The sequence below is a fragment of the Rhinatrema bivittatum genome, chromosome 2 (genome assembly GCF_901001135.1).
Source record: "Rhinatrema bivittatum chromosome 2, aRhiBiv1.1, whole genome shotgun sequence".
NCBI classification, from domain to species: domain Eukaryota; kingdom Metazoa; phylum Chordata; class Amphibia; order Gymnophiona; family Rhinatrematidae; genus Rhinatrema; species Rhinatrema bivittatum.
This window is the reverse complement of record NC_042616.1, coordinates 492399262-492418049: the sequence shown is the minus strand read 5'-3', so window position 1 is coordinate 492418049 and position 18788 is coordinate 492399262. Positions and strand designations below refer to the sequence as shown.

The following is an 18788-nucleotide window of genomic DNA, read 5'->3' as shown; positions in this document are numbered from 1 at the left end:
CAACCCCCTAATTTGGGTACAGCACGTTAAGAAAGCAGGTGCTGACTTCTCAGCGCCCGCTTTCCGCACTTTTTACTGCATCGGCCCCATTGTTAGGACCTAGGCCTGCAGATGAGGTTTGCCGTACCACAGTATCCACTTCCACAGAGTACAGTAAGATGGGGTTATACCACCTTAACCATAAAGTGAAAGTGCGGCTCTGCTGAAAGCCAGGGGTTTCCTCTTTCACACTAATTTCTTCAAGCCTGTGCCAGCTGCAATCGGTTATAAATCTAGAAGTGGGAGTGACAGAGAAGGAGAGCAGTCCCAGCCCTTCCTCATCTGGCGGGAGGGGGGGCGATGGTGGTGGAGGGAACAGAAGTATCTATAGTCTGCGGAGAAGAGCCCTCAGCTTCCTTCCAAACTTCCTTTCACTTGAGCAGGTCCACCGAGCAAGAGGAGAAAAGCAAGAGCAACTAGGCAAGCAAGGTACCATTGCAAAGCTTCCCTGAGAGGGCTTGATTTCATTCCAGAATCCTGACTGAATAGGAATTCCAAAGCGAATATTGCAGTTTTCTGAATCGCATGAAAACATTTCTCTCTTGTAGCCTGCTGAAAAAAAAGTGTAGTTGTGCAAAACTTTGACTTCTCTTCTCCTGCTCCCCTGCTTGCAGAGAGGAGGCTTGGATGCTTAGCTTAACTGCTAACACTAACTGGATTCTCTGTCTAAGAAAGCAACGAAGCTTCTGGGAATAGCAACTGTTCCCCCCACCCGCACCTCACCCCCTTTTCTCTGGCACTACAAGAGCATGAGGGACTGGCTTTAGGTCAGGGTACTGGGCTGGCATCAGCTTTGAGATCTGGGATTTGCAGCACTGCTAATCTATTCCCCGGGCCACACAGTCTCTCAAATATTTTGAATTCTAGCAAGCCCATTTCCCCTTTATTCCTATGTCTTGTCTGACAAAATACAGAATATCTCGGCAAACCTCAGAGAATTGTACATTGCATCCTTACGCTGCTGCTTGTGTCCTGCCTCTCGCTCTTGTCTCATGTGGAATAAGAAAATTGTCTGCTTTGATATCACTGTACTGCTTCTTTCCTCTCCTCTCCCTGCCGCCTTTTTTCCCCCCAGATTTGTGTCTTGGTCTCCTTCTCTTCCAGATAGCCGATAGAATTCTCGCAATGTCTGGAGCAAGACCCACCCGTTCTGAGAAGGAGGAGAAAAAGCCGCCTGCTGCCGACGTGGGGCGCAGCTCCCTCCCGCCCAACGTGTCGAACGCGGACGAAGATGAGGTGCCAGAAATGGAGCTTTTCGGCTTAATCCCCAGGGGCCAGAGCATGAAAGGTACAAGCAGCTTCAACCTGCTGCCAGGAGTTAAACTTGGAGGGATGCACTCAGCTCTTTGAGACGCTGCACTGTAGGACCAAGTCACTAACACAAAAAGAAATTATTATGTGCTAGCATGCGAATAGCATGAGCCGGATCGTTTCTGCTCTGTCCAGCTATTCGCTTAGTGGGCAATTTTCAAAGCAATTTAAAAATAAATAATCAAGGGAAGGGAAAAAAAGCATTTTACCCAGGTCACCCTGCTGTCTGAAAATCACTCTTCCCTCAGTGCGGCTAAAATTCTGCGCTTTGTTCCCACTTTTTGCTGGAGTGAGAGGAGGCAAACCCAGGGTGAGATTAGGTCGGGAGGGGGGGAAGGGCGGGGCTGGTGCTGAACAGTGCGTGCATAGACGTCATTTAAAGATCTTGCAAGGACGTCTCCCAGCTTAATTCTCCCCTCATGAAAAGTGGGCGCGAGGGATCACATGCAGCAGGTCTCGAAGCGAGAGTGCGCACGCGCGTGCTCTCCCTTTTAAAATTGGTGCAAATCCGGTGGGGCATAAAGTCGGCGCACTCCTCGTCCCGAAGTGGACAATTTGAAAATTGCCCCTCCTTTATCCCTTGTCCATTCTGAAGGCAACGCTCGGAAAGCTGGAGAGTGGGTACGTCTTCCAGCCAACGTTGGCAGGACAACGTGCCCCAGATATTCAGCGGGATGAATGCCCCAGTGAATATACTTGCTGGATAACGTTCAAATCTAACCAGTTATGTCCGAATACAACCTTGTTTGGTTTGAAAGTTACTGGGCCTCATGTGGTTGCATAGCTCGGAACCTGACGAGCTATATTCAAAATAAAACTTAAAAAATAAATTTGTGGACCTTCAGGCCCACAGCCCCCCACCCCAGAAAACACTTTAAAATGTGCAGGCATAGTGTTTGATCCCCCCCCCCAATTTTTTTTAAAAAAAGCAGCGGGCAATAGGGGCCCCCCCTTCACTGATATCTTCTTGCAAATCATGAGCCTCTTCCACTCCCACCCAGCACCCATCTGAGACCCTATACCCCGCCTCCCATGGAGCTCTCCAGACCCTGAAACCCCCATCAGGAAGCGCAGTAGTGTCTCACCCTTCCCTGACCACTTCCAGAGTTGCTCTGACAGTCGGGGGTGAATAGGACCCTACCACGCTCTTGGGGTGAGGAGGGAGACCAGCAAGGAGGGCAGGGTGGAGGTCAGGACAGGCCTGTGAGTTTTAAGAAAATATCAGTGAAGACCTTGGGGCCCTAGTGCCCCCACTGCTGTTTAAAAAATGCGGTGGCTCGGGTGGTGGGGGTGAGGGAGGTTGGGCGATCTGCATGCACCTTATTTTAAGGTGTTTCATGGGTTGGACCCGGGGGGGTGGCTAAGGGATGGGGCCTGAGGTCCTGAAGGTTTTTGTTTGTTTTATTGTGCAACCGTTTAACTGGTTCTGTTGTGAATACAGCTGGTTAAATGGCAGGTTATCCGGCTCTGCGAGGCCGGATAGCTTTAGGACTGTTCCGACAAACTTAGCTGGATGCTGCTGAATGTCAGGTCAAGCAGATCACTCCCAGCCCCGCCTCCTTGTTTTATCCTGTCAATGACTTATCCAGCTAAACCTGATCGGTCAGTGGGAGGGATGGATTAGAACCGCGGGTTTGTTTGGCTCGGTTTGGGACTTGAGCCCAACAAATCCTTTTTGAATAGTGACTTCTGTCACTTCATGTCCTTTTTGCTGTTGTAACTTTATGATTGTGCAACGCTGTATTGTACATTAAAATATAAAACATAATGGAGACAGATTGTTTTAACATCAGTAATTGCAAAAAGAAAAAGCACAGTGCAGATAACACGGTGCTAACTACTACTGCAGTGCTTATCACTTCTACAGGGCTTCTAGACCTGCACCGTGCTGACAGGCTGATAAATAGCAGCAGCGTGAGCTGCGAAAAAGAGGACAGGCTCTGGAGAAAAGCAGGGCACAGCTGAGGCTACCAGGCAGGGACTGGTTCCCATCAAACTTTCCAAGTTGAATAGTTCTGTGCAGCCATGAGTCAAGACTCCATAATCAATTTAAAATGGAAAATGATTAAACACCCCCCCCAACACACACACACACACACACACACACACACAGAGACACTGCTTTTTGAACCCCTCTGTGTCTGACTTTCTCTCCTCTTCATGTTTCCTTTGTTGTCGTTTGGTTCTTTTTCCTCTTCAAACACTTCTTTTCTGTCCTGGTTGTACTCTTTCCTGTCTCTTTCTTAACTCTTGCTTCTTTCCCTCACCCTCTCCTCTTTCCTCTCTTTGCCTGCCTTTTTTTTATTTTCTAACCTTTTCTTTCTTTCTCTCTCTCCCTTCTTCTCCAGCTTTATCTTTCCCTCAATCTCCTTCCTTCCTAATCCTTTTATCTCTCACTCCTTTTCCTCTCCTCTTCTCCCCTACTCATTGTCCTCCTTTTCTCTTCCCTTTACTCTTTTAATGTCCGTTCCCACTGGCGCAGTCCTATTTCTTGCAGACTTCAGGGCACAGATGCATGGGTTAGTGCTGCCAGCCCCCTCTCTTATGTCAGCAGGGCAGAGATTACCAGGCCTCTGCTCACAGCTCTTGCAAATTGCTGGCGTACCCCTGCAGTACTGCTGATCTACCTACAATTCATAAAGCAAATGCTTAGAAAACATACTCATGCGCTGGCCCAGTGCTCAGTGGCAGGGTTGCAGGCTGCCTGACAGGAGACCAGGGTTTGATCTTCCAACTTAAATTCTGCTCCTTGGTCTGGCTGGGCAGGCAGACGCTGGGAGAGGCAGTGTCCAGAGCTACCCTCGCCTGGCTGAACTCAGGATGCAGGTACGGCAAGGTCCGTGGGACCGGCAGTCTGTGGCCCTTGGCTGAGAAATGGTGCCGCAATGGCTGGGTTACACTGAATAGCATTAAAAACGAGGGGAAAAAAAAACAAACCCCTGATAGCTGGAAATGAAGGCACATGGCCAATTCCGAATGAACCTCAAGCCCAAAAGAGCAAGAGGAACTTGCCACACCACAAAAAGAAAGAAAGAAAAAAAGACAGCACTCTGTTACAGATGATCTAAGGGGACTTTGCAGAGCTATGCCCAGAAACTAAATCCAAAAAATGATGGCAAGTAAAATCTTAGACTTTATGGGCTACTGTTGTCCTGATGTCTGATTTTGCTTAGTTTTAGGTCCAGCAGTGTCCTGCTGCTGATCATTTTAGCTTCTAATTGAATCAGAACCAGCTCCGGCAAGGGCTGTGATGGCATGAGTTTCCTTCAATAGCTGCCTATCAGTTTCTCCCTCTAAAACAGGACTTCCCAAACACACGGTCAGAGCCGGGTTTTTTTTTTTTTCAGGAGAGCCACAATGAGTGTGCATGAGATACATCTGCATATAAATAAACACATAGATGCATACACTGGTGACCCAAGTTTAGGCAAATTTCTCTCATGCAGATTCATTGAGGCTTATCCTGAAATCCCAGCTGGTTATGAGGCCACCAAGACACTTGTAGGAAGTCCTAGAACCTCTCTCAACAACAGTCCTTGGGATGGGGGTCAGGGAAGAGAGGGAACCGGAGACTGCACTGCTTCTTTTCAGAATGGAGGGTGCATGCACCCTGAATCCCACCTGTAGGGGGACACTGCTGTGTGCTGACTGGGACTCCCTCCCCTCCCCCTCCCCCCGCCATGTTACATGAATGAGATATTCTATCTCCTTTACTGTCTGGGGATTTTAACATTACTGTTTTGTTAGCATGCAAAATGAAAGTTTTCACGGTGCACCCATTTCCGCTCTGTTTTCTGGGTATGGATTTGCAAGATCCCTTTATGTCAGTTGCAACTGAGTGCTGCCTCCAGGGTCAATACTGACTGCAGCAAATATAATCTGAGAAAAATACATGTGCTGCAGTTACAGCCGTTTGAAAACATGGATTGCATGGATCCGATTATTTGCTTTTGGATGCATGTATAAGGGGGTTGTCCAATGAATACAAAGGTTTTGATGCAGTGGCACTTACAGGAACTCGATCTGTAGAATTATATCTGGGGATCTGCGGGCCGTGCCTCTGTCATTCATGAGGCATGTTGTTCATGTTCATATCTTTTCTCATGTCCAGGACACAAGGGCATTTTATTCAGTGGATCAAATTAATAATAGTTTCCTCTTTCTTTTCCTTGCAAACCCATACCTTCATGAGTCTTCTCCCCCAGACTCCCAGGGTACAACAGTGGTGATTTTCTGTCAGGTCATGTCAGGTCACCAACCAGGAACCGTTGCGAATTTGCTTCCTTTTCCCCTGTTGGAAAAGATGGGAAAATGGAGCCTGCCGCTTGACGTGATCCGGTACCTTTATTATTTAGAAAGTTACCATGGGGGTACAGGACTCTTCTTACAAATATGGCCGTTAGTTTGTTATGCTCATTTTGTTCATCGATTCTATCAATACGAGTTTGAAAGCCTTGAAGGAATGAATACAAATAATGCTGAATTCTTCTTCAAAGTGTATTCTCTAGCCCTATCATGAGCTTGTTGTGTTTTTTTTTTTTCCGATTCAAATTGGAAGGGGGGATAGGAGGGCTTTTCATGAAAGCTATTAAGCTTCTGCCATTAATGTTTTTTCAAAACGTTAAACATTTTCCTTCTGAAACATCTGAGCATGATTGATTTGCTCTACTAATGCAGCAAATGTTCCTAATGTCTGCTTCTACTTTTGTTGTTTACCAGTGAAATTCTGCATTTCACATCAAAGAAAGCCCTGAGCAGCTGGTTGTTTGCTTCTGATCAGGAAATGCAGACATTCCAGCCTAGCCCTGTAATATTCTCCATTGTGGCACCAGCGATGGGAGCCAGCTTGTGCCTTTCATCATTGTCATTTCTTTTCATTTGTGTTCGAGTTCACTGACAATATTTGTTACGCTGCACTTTTTTGGTAGAAAAATGATCTTTCCTGCCAGTTGTTCCCCCCAAACGCACGCTGTTTGAACAATATACACTTCGCAGTGGTGAAGATACCCTGGTCACTGGGAAGGCAACTTTCAAAGACCCTGGTTGCTTACAAGCTGGCAGGTATTTTGTACCTGAGGGTCAGCACATTTTCAAAGGGAAACTCAACAGAGCGCTTCCCTTTGAAAATCTAGAGACCGGCAGGGACCGCGTGTGATTCTGTCCCTGCAAAGTTTCCAATCGCTTTACAACAGGTGCAAAGTCGGCAGCATATAAAATGCAGGCATGGAGATTTCCAAATTCACTTCCTGTGCGTTATTTACCAGCCCTTCCCTCCCTCCGCCCCTTTGTCGCATAGGTAAAAGTACCCACCTTGCAGGCGCTTTCATTTGCAGAAAAGGGCAATTCTCAGCTGCCAAATTTAGGCCTGGACTTATCAAACTGCACTAAATATCACATGTGATAGAAAAAGGGGCATGCTTTATGGTAATAGGCAGTTTATCACAATTTGCACTAATACCTATGTGAGGAGCTAGGTTAGCTCAAATTGCAATAACGTTTTCACACTTTGAGATAAGTGCCAGAATTGTGGTATTTCCTACATACAATCACTAGCTTGATGTTAGCCAGGTAGAGAGTCCATCAAGCTAGGTGGAGAGAACATTGCACAAATCTCATCTTTGAGTGAGTTTCCTCACTCCAAAAGTCATCAAACCTTCACAAGAGAGCACTGTTCTGTTTGTACATCTCACTTTCAATGTCAAAGGGCCCCTAACCCCCTACACTAATTCCTAAACCTCACTTCGAGTTACTAGGTGGGCCTCCCATAGAGATATAAATACCTATCTATGGTGCATGCATTACAGCTAGTCTCTCTCTCTCTCTCTGTTACGCTTGGGCTCCGGACAGGAGTCGTGCACACCACCCAGCAGGGTGGCTCCAGGTGGAGAGAGACAGGAAGCTCGAACAGAGTCAGGTACCAGGCTGGGTCAGGGCAGGCAGCAAGAATCAGGTCTGGGTTCAGGCTGGGTCAGGGCAGGCGGCAAGTGGCAGTGTCTAAGTACAGGCTGGGTCAGGGCAGGCGGCAGTCAGCAGTGTCTGGGTCCAGGCTGGGTCAGGGCACAGTAAGCAGGGCAGGGCAGGTCAGAGGGCCCGTAGGCCACACACACACACACACGGAAGGCCCGTAGGCCACACACCAATAGCGGGGCAAGGCAGGTCAGAAGGCCCGTAGGCCACACACACACACACGGAAGGCCCGTAGGCCACACACCAATAGCGGGGCAAGGCAGGTCAGAAGGCCCGTAGGCCACACACACACACACGGAAGGCCCGTAGGCCACACACCAATAGCGGGGCAAGGCAGGTCAGAAGGCCCGTAGGCCACACACACACACACGGAAGGCCCGTAGGCCACACACCAATAGCGGGGCAAGGCAGGTCAGAAGGCCCGTAGGCCACACACACACACATGGAAGGCCCGTAGGCCACACACCAATAGCGGGGCAAGGCAGGTCAGAAGGCCCGTAGGCCACACACACACACATGGAAGGCCCGTAGGCCGCGCAAGGCAAGACAAGGCAAGGATAGGCCCGAAGGCCGCGCAAGGCAAGGCAAGGCAAGGATAGGCCCGAAGGCCGCGCAAGGCAAGGCAAGGCAAGGATAGGCCCGAAGGCCACGCAAGGCAAGGCAAGGATAGGATAGGCCCGAAGGCCACGCAAGGCAAGGCAAGGCAAGGATAGGCCCGAAGGCCACGCAAGGCAAGGCAAGGCAAGGATAGGCCCGAAGGCCACGCAAGGCAAGGCAAGGCAAGGATAGGCCCGAAGGCCGCGCAAGGCAAGGCAAGGCAAGGATAGGCCCGAAGGCCACGCAAGGCAAGGCAAGGCAAGGATAGGCCCGAAGGCCGCGCAAGGCAGGCTAGAGCAGGGAGCCCAGGTGAGCTCGATGCCGAAGCACCGAGGCAACTGTCAGGCAGGGTTAAGAGGGCACACCCAGAGCATAGAGTGGACATAGGAGATGGACTGGGCCTGTCAGGAAAGTCAGCACTAGAGGGACCCCTGGTGGTGAGGCGGTAGCCACAGCAGCCACAGCCGTAACAGTACCCCCCCCTCAAGGCCTCCCCCTCCTCCTGGATCCCATCTGTGCAGGAGGTAGTCAAGAATAACGGGAGACCACTCCGGGGGTGATGCGGCAGGTTCAACTCCATTCCGAGGCAAAAAGGCAGTCCATAACCCCTCCTGGGACAAGGCGGCAGGGTGAGACCCCTCCTGGGGTAGCAGAGGCGGTGCAGATCTCCATAACCCCTCCTGGGGTGACAAGGGGAACACAAACCCCACCTGGGGCAGAGAAATAGTCCGTAACCCTTCTTGAGGCGATAGTAGGACCGGTCCGGACCCTTCCAAGGTCGGCATTAAGACCGGTACAGGCCCCTCCAGGGGCGGCAGCTGGGCCAGTACAGCAGGCTCGGATCCTACTCGGGCAATTGTAGCAGGCTCGGACCCCTCTCGGGGCGGTGTAGCAGGCTCGGACCCCTCTCGGGGCGATGAAGCAGGCTCGGACCCCTCTCGGGGCGATGAAGCAGGCTCGGACCCCTCTCGGGGCATTGTAGCAGGCTCGGACCCCTCTCGGGGCGATGAAGCAGGCTCGAACCCCTCTCGGGGCGATGAAGCAGGCTCGGACCCCTCTCGGGGCATTGTAGCAGGCTCGGACCCCTCTCGGGGCGATGAAGCAGGCTCGAACCCCTCTCGGGGCGATGAAGCAGGCTCGGACCCCTCTCGGGCATTGTAGCAGGCTCGGACCCCTCTCGGGGCGTTGTAGCAGGCTCGGACCCCTCTCGGGGCGATGAAGCAGGCTCGGACCCCTCTCGGGGCATTGTAGCAGGCTCGGACCCCTCTCGGGGCGTTGTAGCAGGCTCGGACCCCTCTCGGGGCGATGAAGCAGGCTCGAACCCCTCTCGAGGCGATGAAGCAGGCTCGGACCCCTCTCGGGGCATTGTAGCAGGCTCGGACCCCTCTCGGGGCGTTGTAGCAGGCTCGGACCCCTCTCGGGGCGATGAAGCAGGCTCGGACCCCTCTCGGGGCATTGTAGCAGGCTCGGACCCCTCTCGGGGCGTCAGCAGGACCGGTATGGACCCCTCCAGGGGTGGCAGCAGGACCGGTATGGACCCCTCCCGGGGTGGCAGCAGGACCAGTTCAGCAGACTCCGATGGCTGACTCAGGAAGTCTGTCAGTAGGATTGGTTCGGACCCCTCCGGGGGCGTCAGCAGGACCGGTATGGACCCCTCCAGGGACGGCAGCAGGGCCGGTTCAGACCCCTCCAAGGGCGTTGTAGCAGGTTCGGACCCCTCTGAAGACGGCAGCAGGGCCGGTTTGGCAGGCTCAGATGGCAGAGTTAGAAAGTCTGTCAGCAGGGCTGGTGCGGACCCCTCCGAGGACGGCAGCAGGGCCGGTTCAGCAGACTCAGGCTCTTCTCGGGGTAGTGCAGCAGGTTCAGATGGCAGAGTAGCATGGTTAAAGGTAGTGTGCATGGAAGACACAGATTGTACTGCCGTGGGCTTGATACCTCGAGCCAAAGTCTGATGCTCCTGATTTTGTTTCTGGAGGAGCAGTTTAGAGAAGGCACAGGCAGTTCTAGGACGTCTAGGGAAGGTGCTCGTTAGTGTCCACTTGGCAGCTGTGGGAAGCTGAGCCCTGCTAGAGCTAATCAGCTCTCTCCGTTGTAGAGAAACCTGTTCCCGAGGCTCTAGCACTGGTCTCACAGAAGCCTTCTTGGCCAGGTAAGTCCTGGGTTTTTCTACCCTCAAACTGCCAGCAAAAATGTTTGTTTTAGTTGAGCCAGAAACAGAATACTGGTTAGGAGAGCTGATAGCCTTTTCTAATTGCACAGCTGGTCCTAGAGCAGAACAACAGGGGCAGGGTTTGCCTGGAGGTAACAAACACGGGAGACAGGAGCATTTCCACCACCCTGGTTTAGGAGCCAGACAGTTCAAACACTCCTGATAGACAGAGACATTTTTCTTGTTGCAGTTATTGCATGACCAGTGTTCCTGACCAACAAGTTCACAGGCTAGACAGTTCTGATAGCTAGGATAATTCAAAGTTTGACAGGAACTGCAGGTATAAAACTTTAAAGAAGGAGGCATCTTGAATTAGTGAAAAGTTGACTCACCGGCAGGACACAGACTTATCTCTTCCCCTGGAAAATGTGATGGCTTCGGCATACTGTTACGCTTGGGCTCCGGACAGGAGTCGTGCACACCACCCAGCAGGGTGGCTCCAGGTGGAGAGAGACAGGAAGCTCGAACAGAGTCAGGTACCAGGCTGGGTCAGGGCAGGCAGCAAGAATCAGGTCTGGGTTCAGGCTGGGTCAGGGCAGGCGGCAAGTGGCAGTGTCTAAGTACAGGCTGGGTCAGGGCAGGCGGCAGTCAGCAGTGTCTGGGTCCAGGCTGGGTCAGGGCACAGTAAGCAGGGCAGGGCAGGTCAGAGGGCCCGTAGGCCACACACACACACACACGGAAGGCCCGTAGGCCACACACCAATAGCGGGGCAAGGCAGGTCAGAAGGCCCGTAGGCCACACACACACACACGGAAGGCCCGTAGGCCACACACCAATAGCGGGGCAAGGCAGGTCAGAAGGCCCGTAGGCCACACACACACACACGGAAGGCCCGTAGGCCACACACCAATAGCGGGGCAAGGCAGGTCAGAAGGCCCGTAGGCCACACACACACACACGGAAGGCCCGTAGGCCACACACCAATAGCGGGGCAAGGCAGGTCAGAAGGCCCGTAGGCCACACACACACACATGGAAGGCCCGTAGGCCACACACCAATAGCGGGGCAAGGCAGGTCAGAAGGCCCGTAGGCCACACACACACACATGGAAGGCCCGTAGGCCGCGCAAGGCAAGACAAGGCAAGGATAGGCCCGAAGGCCGCGCAAGGCAAGGCAAGGCAAGGATAGGCCCGAAGGCCGCGCAAGGCAAGGCAAGGCAAGGATAGGCCCGAAGGCCACGCAAGGCAAGGCAAGGATAGGATAGGCCCGAAGGCCACGCAAGGCAAGGCAAGGCAAGGATAGGCCCGAAGGCCACGCAAGGCAAGGCAAGGCAAGGATAGGCCCGAAGGCCACGCAAGGCAAGGCAAGGCAAGGATAGGCCCGAAGGCCGCGCAAGGCAAGGCAAGGCAAGGATAGGCCCGAAGGCCACGCAAGGCAAGGCAAGGCAAGGATAGGCCCGAAGGCCGCGCAAGGCAGGCTAGAGCAGGGAGCCCAGGTGAGCTCGATGCCGAAGCACCGAGGCAACTGTCAGGGCAGGGTTAAGAGGGCACACCCAGAGCATAGAGTGGACATAGGAGATGGACTGGGCCTGTCAGGAAAGTCAGCACTAGAGGGACCCCTGGTGGTGAGGCGGTAGCACAGCAGCCACAGCCGTAACACTCTCTCTCTCTCTCTCTCTCTCTCTCTCTCTCTCTCTCTCTCTCTAGCAGTGACTATTCTGACTCTGTAGTAGTGGCTAGCAGTGAGAGTGGACATCTCCACAATGAGGTCTGTGGTCTGAAGCTATCTGTAGAGTTCTATACCTCTAATTCCATTCAGCTGATCTATTGTTTTGGAAGGCTTGATATATTTCTGCCTGTCTTTGATCAATTTTCTCCAGAGTTGCACATAACTCTTTCAACACTGTGGATAAAATAGTAGATTCGGATTCAGTTAATGTTGTATGCACTGCTGCTTCAGATCTATTTCTCTGTAGGATTCTGGAAGGTCCCATTTCTGCCATTCTATTTGGTACTTGCTCTTCTTCAGCCCAATAATCACTACTTTCATGATTTCTGAAAAACTCATCTGAAGATTTTCATCCACTCTCCTTCTCATTTCTCTACTGTGTGTGCTATCTCTCAAGACTAGGACAAATTGTTCTTCCACCATAATTTCTGCATCACCCTCCTGTGAGGCATCTCGGCTGAGTATTCTTGATAACTTTTCTCTAACTGATAAGCAAATGTTCATATGGTCTCCTTTTCCAGCTGTATCTTCTCATTAAATTCTTAAATTCTGAGGTTTATAGGAACCTTGCCCCCATACTCTTTTAGCAGCAAATCGAAGATTGTCTTCACAGAGGTCACAGTTCTTGGAGCCATGTTTTTCATAATCTTCTTAATCTCTTTCTTTAAATAATCCTTCACTATCTCCATTTGGTCCTCCTCTGTGACACACAATATCTTCAATGCTGTTCAGGTCTGACTTATCCACTCTGTCACTGGAAGATCTTCTGTCTTCTTAAGAAGTCCAGAAAATTATGACATTTTCTTTTCCCTTTGCATTATTACAGCAAGCAAATTCTTATTTGTCCTTCATCTGTCCAGGTCACACAATTGTTCTCTTATCTTGGTTTACATAGCTTTCATCTTTTCTTGTAGTTCCAGCTTCTCAAAAGCCCTTGGTTCTTTCATCTTCTCAAAAGTACTTGGAGTCTGATTAGATGTAGTTACTGAGTCTTATTGAAAACACACTCAAAGTTCTCTGCAACAACACTTTTGGTTCTAATTCAAATCTAAGTATTGTAGTTGAATCCTGTTCATGATGCCAATTATATGTAAACACCCCCCGCCCACCACCACCAGGGCAGAATAGGAAAGTTACAGCTTTTGAACTGTCACAGGGCCAAAAAGAATAACCTCTCCCACTCACTAGCTTCAGCTTTTGGACCTTTCCAAATCTCTCTGTAATCTGGCTCCAAATTATTCCTTTTACACATGCAGAAGCAATAAACATGAACACTGCTCAGCTCAATTGCTTGTTTACTTTTCTCCCCTTTCTTTTTTGTTGGCAGATCCTTCCTAAGAGGGTCTACAGGTCAGCAAAACTAACTGCCTAATTTACTAAGGCTTTTCTCCCATTCTGTGCCTTTGGGAAAATACCTTGATGAATCAGGCCCATAGATACATAGTAGTAATGACAGATAAAGAACAAATAGTTCATCCAATCTGCCTAGCAATTTGCTTATGGTGGTAACTGTTGCTCCTTGCACATTACCCCCATATGATTTGTTAAGGGTAGTAGATGCCATTCTGTGCAGGTTACCTCCATGTGTTCTTTTAAGGGTAGTAACTACCACTCTGTACAGGTTCCCCCTTGCAGAAATGTTATACCAGCTCCTTTCTTCATTTCCAACCTCAAGCCTTTAGGGATCCACAGTGTTTATCCCATGCCTGTTTTAATTCATTTACTGTTCTTGTCTTCACTACATCTTCTGGGAGGGAATTTCAGGCATCCACCACCCTCTCCATGAAGAAATACTTCCTAATATTGGTTCTGAGTCCTGCCTCCCCCTTGGAGTTTCTTATTGTGACCCGTAATTCTAGCATTTCCTTTCCTATGGAAAAGGGTGGAAGTTTGTATATCATTAAAACCTATCAGGTATCTGAAGGACTGTATCATATATACCCTGCACCTCCAGTTCTCCAGAATCCTTTATCCTCTCCTCATAGTTTTTCTGAAACAGACACCACACCACTTTGGTTGTCTTCCTCTGGACTGTTTCTATCCTGTCTCTATTCTTTTTGAGATACAGTCTCCAGAACTGAACAGGTGAGGCTTCACCAAGAACCAGTTAGAGCTAGTGCAGCTTTGCTTCTCTCTTTCTCTCAGGGCCATTCTTCAGGGGCCCAGGCAAATAAATTATTATTATTTTTTAAACTTTGTTACATATGTGGCCCCATTCTTGGTCCAGACTATGAATTACCCCTATGCTTGGGGTGGGGAGTACCACATGAGAAATTATATTTTGTAATATGATTTATCTTTGGGTTCATAACCTGGGTGTGCCCTTCCCAAACAACCTCTCACTTGTGGCACCACAGACCAGATAAAATTATCACACCAGAATTAAAAAGTAATTAACCCTTTTACTAGTATTGTGTAAGTAGGCAGTAAATGCAATCGGAACATTAAATGGGAAAAGTACAGTAGTGAAGTATAATATAAACTTGCAGTTTTTTTTATTTTATATATCGCAATGCAAAATAACATTGGGTATAGCCTGTTAACCAGGGCAACCAACATACTCTTATGGATAGTTAAAAAGACAGGGAATGCTAATAGAGAAAAGTACTGGGGAAAGGCAGTAAAGTACACAGCTTTCAAAAATTGCCTTTACCCCTGAGTCCTCAAAAGGGGGGGGGGGGGTGGGGGTGGAGATCCACCCCAATATCACCAGTTTGTAAAGGGTGCACCCTGTCCTAAACACAAAATTGTGTGAAAAAAAAACAATCAGGAAAATGAAAAAGTCCCTCTTGATGGTGGAGCTGGCTTGATGACAAAACAAATAAATGAGCAGTGTGTGAAAGGTCTCTCTCTCCTGGGGAGCTTCCCCAAATGGTTTACTTGCTACTAAACAGAAAGCGGGCCTGGTTTCAGCCTCTTACAGAGAAACCATGGTCCACCAGTTTTTCTTTCCCAGTAAGAGTTTATGCTTGGCTTTGGCTGAAAACTTGAAGCAATTAAGTTGACATACTGAATTTAGGGACAAAAGGCAAGGAAATAAATTTTTTCTCCATCCTCTGCTATGTTACTGTCTGTACAAAGTTTAGATTACTTAACTCAGTCTAAGAACATAAGAACATAAGAAAATGCCATACTGGGTCAGACCAAGGGTCCATCAAGCCCAGCATCCTGTTTCCAACAGTGGCCAATCCAGTCTATTAGGAGGGTGATCCATCCATGTGCTCCTGAGCCTGGATATCTCTGGAAAGGAAGTCTCTCAGTCTCTCAGCTCTTGACTCCTCTGTCCCTTCTTGAGATTTTACATGTAACTCACCTATGAAGCAAGAACAGCTATCTGTCTCTCTTTTTCCTCAGAGCATAGATTTCTGCTCTTCCTCTCGATAATTAGTTCTTCAGGAGAAGAACTGATTGTAGGACTACCAGATGTACTCCTCTCTTCCTGGCTCCTGGCTCCAGTTCCTGGCCATCCCTGCCCTGCACACATAGATAGAGCCAGCTAAATTGTGTCTTTTCTACTTTAAATGGTCTCTCAGCATTCCTTTGGCTTCCGTCACTGCTGGCTATGTAGTACAACCCTTATCCCAACTTATTAACACTGTGAGTGCTGGATGCTGGGTCTTGCAGAACATTTGTTATTCTCAGGAGAGCACACAGGCATTTTTTGATGTATTTTTATAACCCCTTTTTGACAGTTCCAAAACACATCACTCAGATCCATATACAGCTCAGTCCACATTGTAAGACTCGAATACATGATAAGCTTGTGGGGGCAGGAACCTGGTTTATAGTAACTTGCTGCATGCACATGAAAAATGTTTTGTTGCCTTGCTTTGCCTGATTAGACATCCTTGCTTCCACTTGAGCTTTTGTTATCCTGATTTTTTTCCTTGTCTCTTTCAGTTTCATTAGATATCCTTCTCTTTGTTCCTCCTTTTCAGTTTCTTTGTACTTTTTGAATGCTGTTCTTTTTGCTTTTGTTTTTGAGCTACCTCTTTGGAGAATCATATTGGTTTCCTTTTCTGCTTGCATTTCTTTGTTTTCTGTTATGTAGCGGGTGTTTCAGTGTGCCCTTGGGCCTCAGCCCGACCCCAGAAGGATCCAGGACCGAACCGTGGGTTGGCAATGTGTCCCAGGATGGCAGAGACACGGTCTTACCCTCTGCCAGGCCTGCAAGCTCCCAGCACCAACAACAAGATGATGTTGGTAGGTGAACGGTCCTCCGACCATTCCGAGCCCTTTCGGACCTGCCGCTTGGATCGGCATGGAGCAGCAGGTCGGCCTGAGGATGAGGGCAGATGGAGGCCTTGACACGAAGACGTGACACCATGTCGAAGGCGAAGACATGACACCAAGGCTGTTGAATACATGACACCGAGGCTGTTGAAGACATGACACCAAAGCTGATGCGACAGCATCAGAGACAAGACGAAGAACTTGAACAGCATCCAGACGAGACGAGAAGCTAGGAAGGAAGACATTGGCACTGTCTCTCAGGGCGCCCTACACAGCCCACCTTCACGGGCGGACCCAATGGGCTGGTCGCGGACCACCCTGTTCCACTGCGCGCCCTACACAGCCCCAGGAGGCTGGTCACGGACCGTGAGGAGAGCGGGACGAGCGCAGGAGAGAATCCAGTTGAGGTGGGACTTCGATGACGAAGCCGATGTCATACGAAGCACCACAAAGGCTGGCAGGACAAGATGGCTCAGGAGCACAGGACATCAGTCCACTGCTGGCATCTCCCAAGATGGAGAAGCGTCACCTGGAGATCCACGGCCGGCAGAACAGAAGGCTCCAGAGCAAGAACAAACACCAAGGAGGGCTGGAACACCAGGAAGCGATACACCAGGAGAAGAGACACCAGGATACCTGGACGGGGACCTCAGGCAATGAAGACTTGGCATGACACAGACGTGATGAGACAAGGAGCTCCATGGAGAAGACAAAGGACCTGTCGGAGCGCTGGACAGCAGGAGCTTCCAGAGACAAAGTAACTCCATGCAAGGCCACGAGGAAATGCAGCAACAGCCCTTTTATAGGGCTAGCACAGGAAATAGTCACTAGATGGAGCCCAGGGCATATCCGGCCATGGGCCCTTTAAAAGCTGAAGAGAGGCGTGGCTGTGCGCCTAGAGGAAGCAGGAAGCTGTGCAGGACCGTGGACAGTGGTCCTGCACTGACGTCAGCGAGGCAGAGCTGGGCCTGGAGGCAGGCCCCGAAGACAGCAGCGGCTCCAGCTGCTGCAGGAGGCCCCGAGGGTGGCTCCAGCTGCCAATCCAACTCGGGGCTTATGGCCTCCTCCGGCGATGATCACGAGATGTCGGTGACGGCCTCCTGCTGTGTAGAAAGTAGGGAAGTCCATGGCTCCGGCCGCGACAAGGGAGTAACATGATGGGCGGCCTCCGGGCCGCGTGAGCTAAGTGAAACCACGGCTCCGGCCGTGCGAGAAGGCCCGACTCTGGCGGCAACCAGCCGCGTCGGGCAGCAGAAGGTAAGAGGATCCTGCTCGCGGGGAGACCCGCAGGCAGCGTTCATAACATTTTCTTATATAAAGATTTGTTGCTTTTATTATCTCCTTTTAATTTGGTCCACTGTTGTTCCCCTCCTTTCCCCGTTTCTAGCTCCCTTTCAAGGTATGTTCTTTTATCTAAATCTATGTTTATGAAATCTTCTCTGCATTTTATCTATTATATGAAACATACCATTTGATGATCATTGGTGCTCAGGTGGGCACCTACCCAGACATTAGAGATACATATCCATTTGTGAGTATTACTTCCAGTATTGCTTCTCCCCTCATGGGTTCCATCACCATTGTCCGAGCTGAGCCTCTTGAAGTACATCCACAATTGTTGTGATTCCTTCCGTGGCCGGTGCCACGGGAGGCCTCTTACCACTGCCTGCTCCCCTGATGCTGCTCTCCGCGGTCCGGAGGCTGCCATCCTCACGCAGGCCTAGAGGCTTGCTCTTCAGCGGCAAGAGCCGCCCGCCATGCACCATTGCAGCAGGAGGCCGCCAGTGTTCTCTTCGCAGCTCGGGCCACTGCCCACGCTGCCCCTCGACAGGCCTGGAGGACTGCTCCACAGCAGCAGGGTCGCCGCCTTGCTCCGCCTCCCACGTCTGGACCTGAATGGCACAGCTCTGGCTCCTTCCTGCTTCAGCATCTGCAGGGCCACTGTCCAGGGTCCTGCAGACTGCCTCTTCCTGCTCCTCCTATGGGGCAGGCCCACGGCTCTCTTCTATACTTATAGGACCAGCCAGGTGTGGCCCCCTGGAGACTCCTCCCTGGGTGTTGTTGCTTAAGCCCTACAAAAGGGCTCCTCGCTCATTCGGTCTTTGCTTCGGCAAGGGGCTTGATCCTCCTAAGGACTCCTCGTCTCCAGTTCCTGCCCTGGCATCTCTGATCTTCATCCATGGATCTTCTTGTATGCTCCGTTCCAACCCTGATGTTCCGTACCAGTGCTGATGTTCCGTTCCAGTCCTGATGTCTGATGTCTCATCCCGGTCCTGATGCTTCAAGTCCTGAACAACCCATACCTCCGGAGATTCCTTGCTTTTAATCCAAGTTCCAAGTTCCACGTTTTATCTGCTCCTGTATCCAGTCCTGACTCCGGAGGATCCGAGGGGTTGCTTCACTCCTATGCTATGAGACCTCCTGAGCCTGTCCCGCTCCTGATGTGGTCTGCGACCAGCCATTGGGCTGTATAGGGTGCATTGGGAACAGCGTGGTCCACGACCAGCCTCCGGACTGTGTAGGGCACCCGAGGGCCTTGCTTACCCCTCTGTGTCTATCTTCAAGTCTTCAAGGACTTTCCTCATCTGTTCCAAGTCTTCGTCTGCTCCGTCTTCAAGGACTTTCCACGTCTGTTCCAAGTCTTCACACCTGCTCCAAGTCTTCAAGGACTCTCCTTGCCTGTGCTAGCCTCCTAGACTTGGACTGATTTCACCGCAAGGGCACACACTCTCCTTGGCCCGCGCTGGAGAGCTCCCAGTTGTGC

The 18788-nt window shown here is 50.5% G+C and overlaps 1 protein-coding gene across 2 annotated transcripts in view; it reads left to right on the top strand.

The window, feature by feature from the left end:
• The first annotated feature begins 332 nt into the window (after positions 1–332).
• Positions 333–18788, top strand: part of F13A1 (coagulation factor XIII A chain) — a 274594-nt gene continuing 256138 nt past the window's right edge. The window contains exons 1-2 of one of the 2 annotated variants that reach the window (XM_029590598.1): positions 333–468; positions 1144–1327. In XM_029590598.1, coding sequence (XP_029446458.1) covers positions 1165–1327 — 163 coding nt within the window. In that variant the 5' untranslated portion in view covers positions 333–468; positions 1144–1164. The remainder of the gene's footprint in view (positions 469–1143; positions 1328–18788) is intronic. The other variant, XM_029590599.1, reaches the window with a different exon arrangement.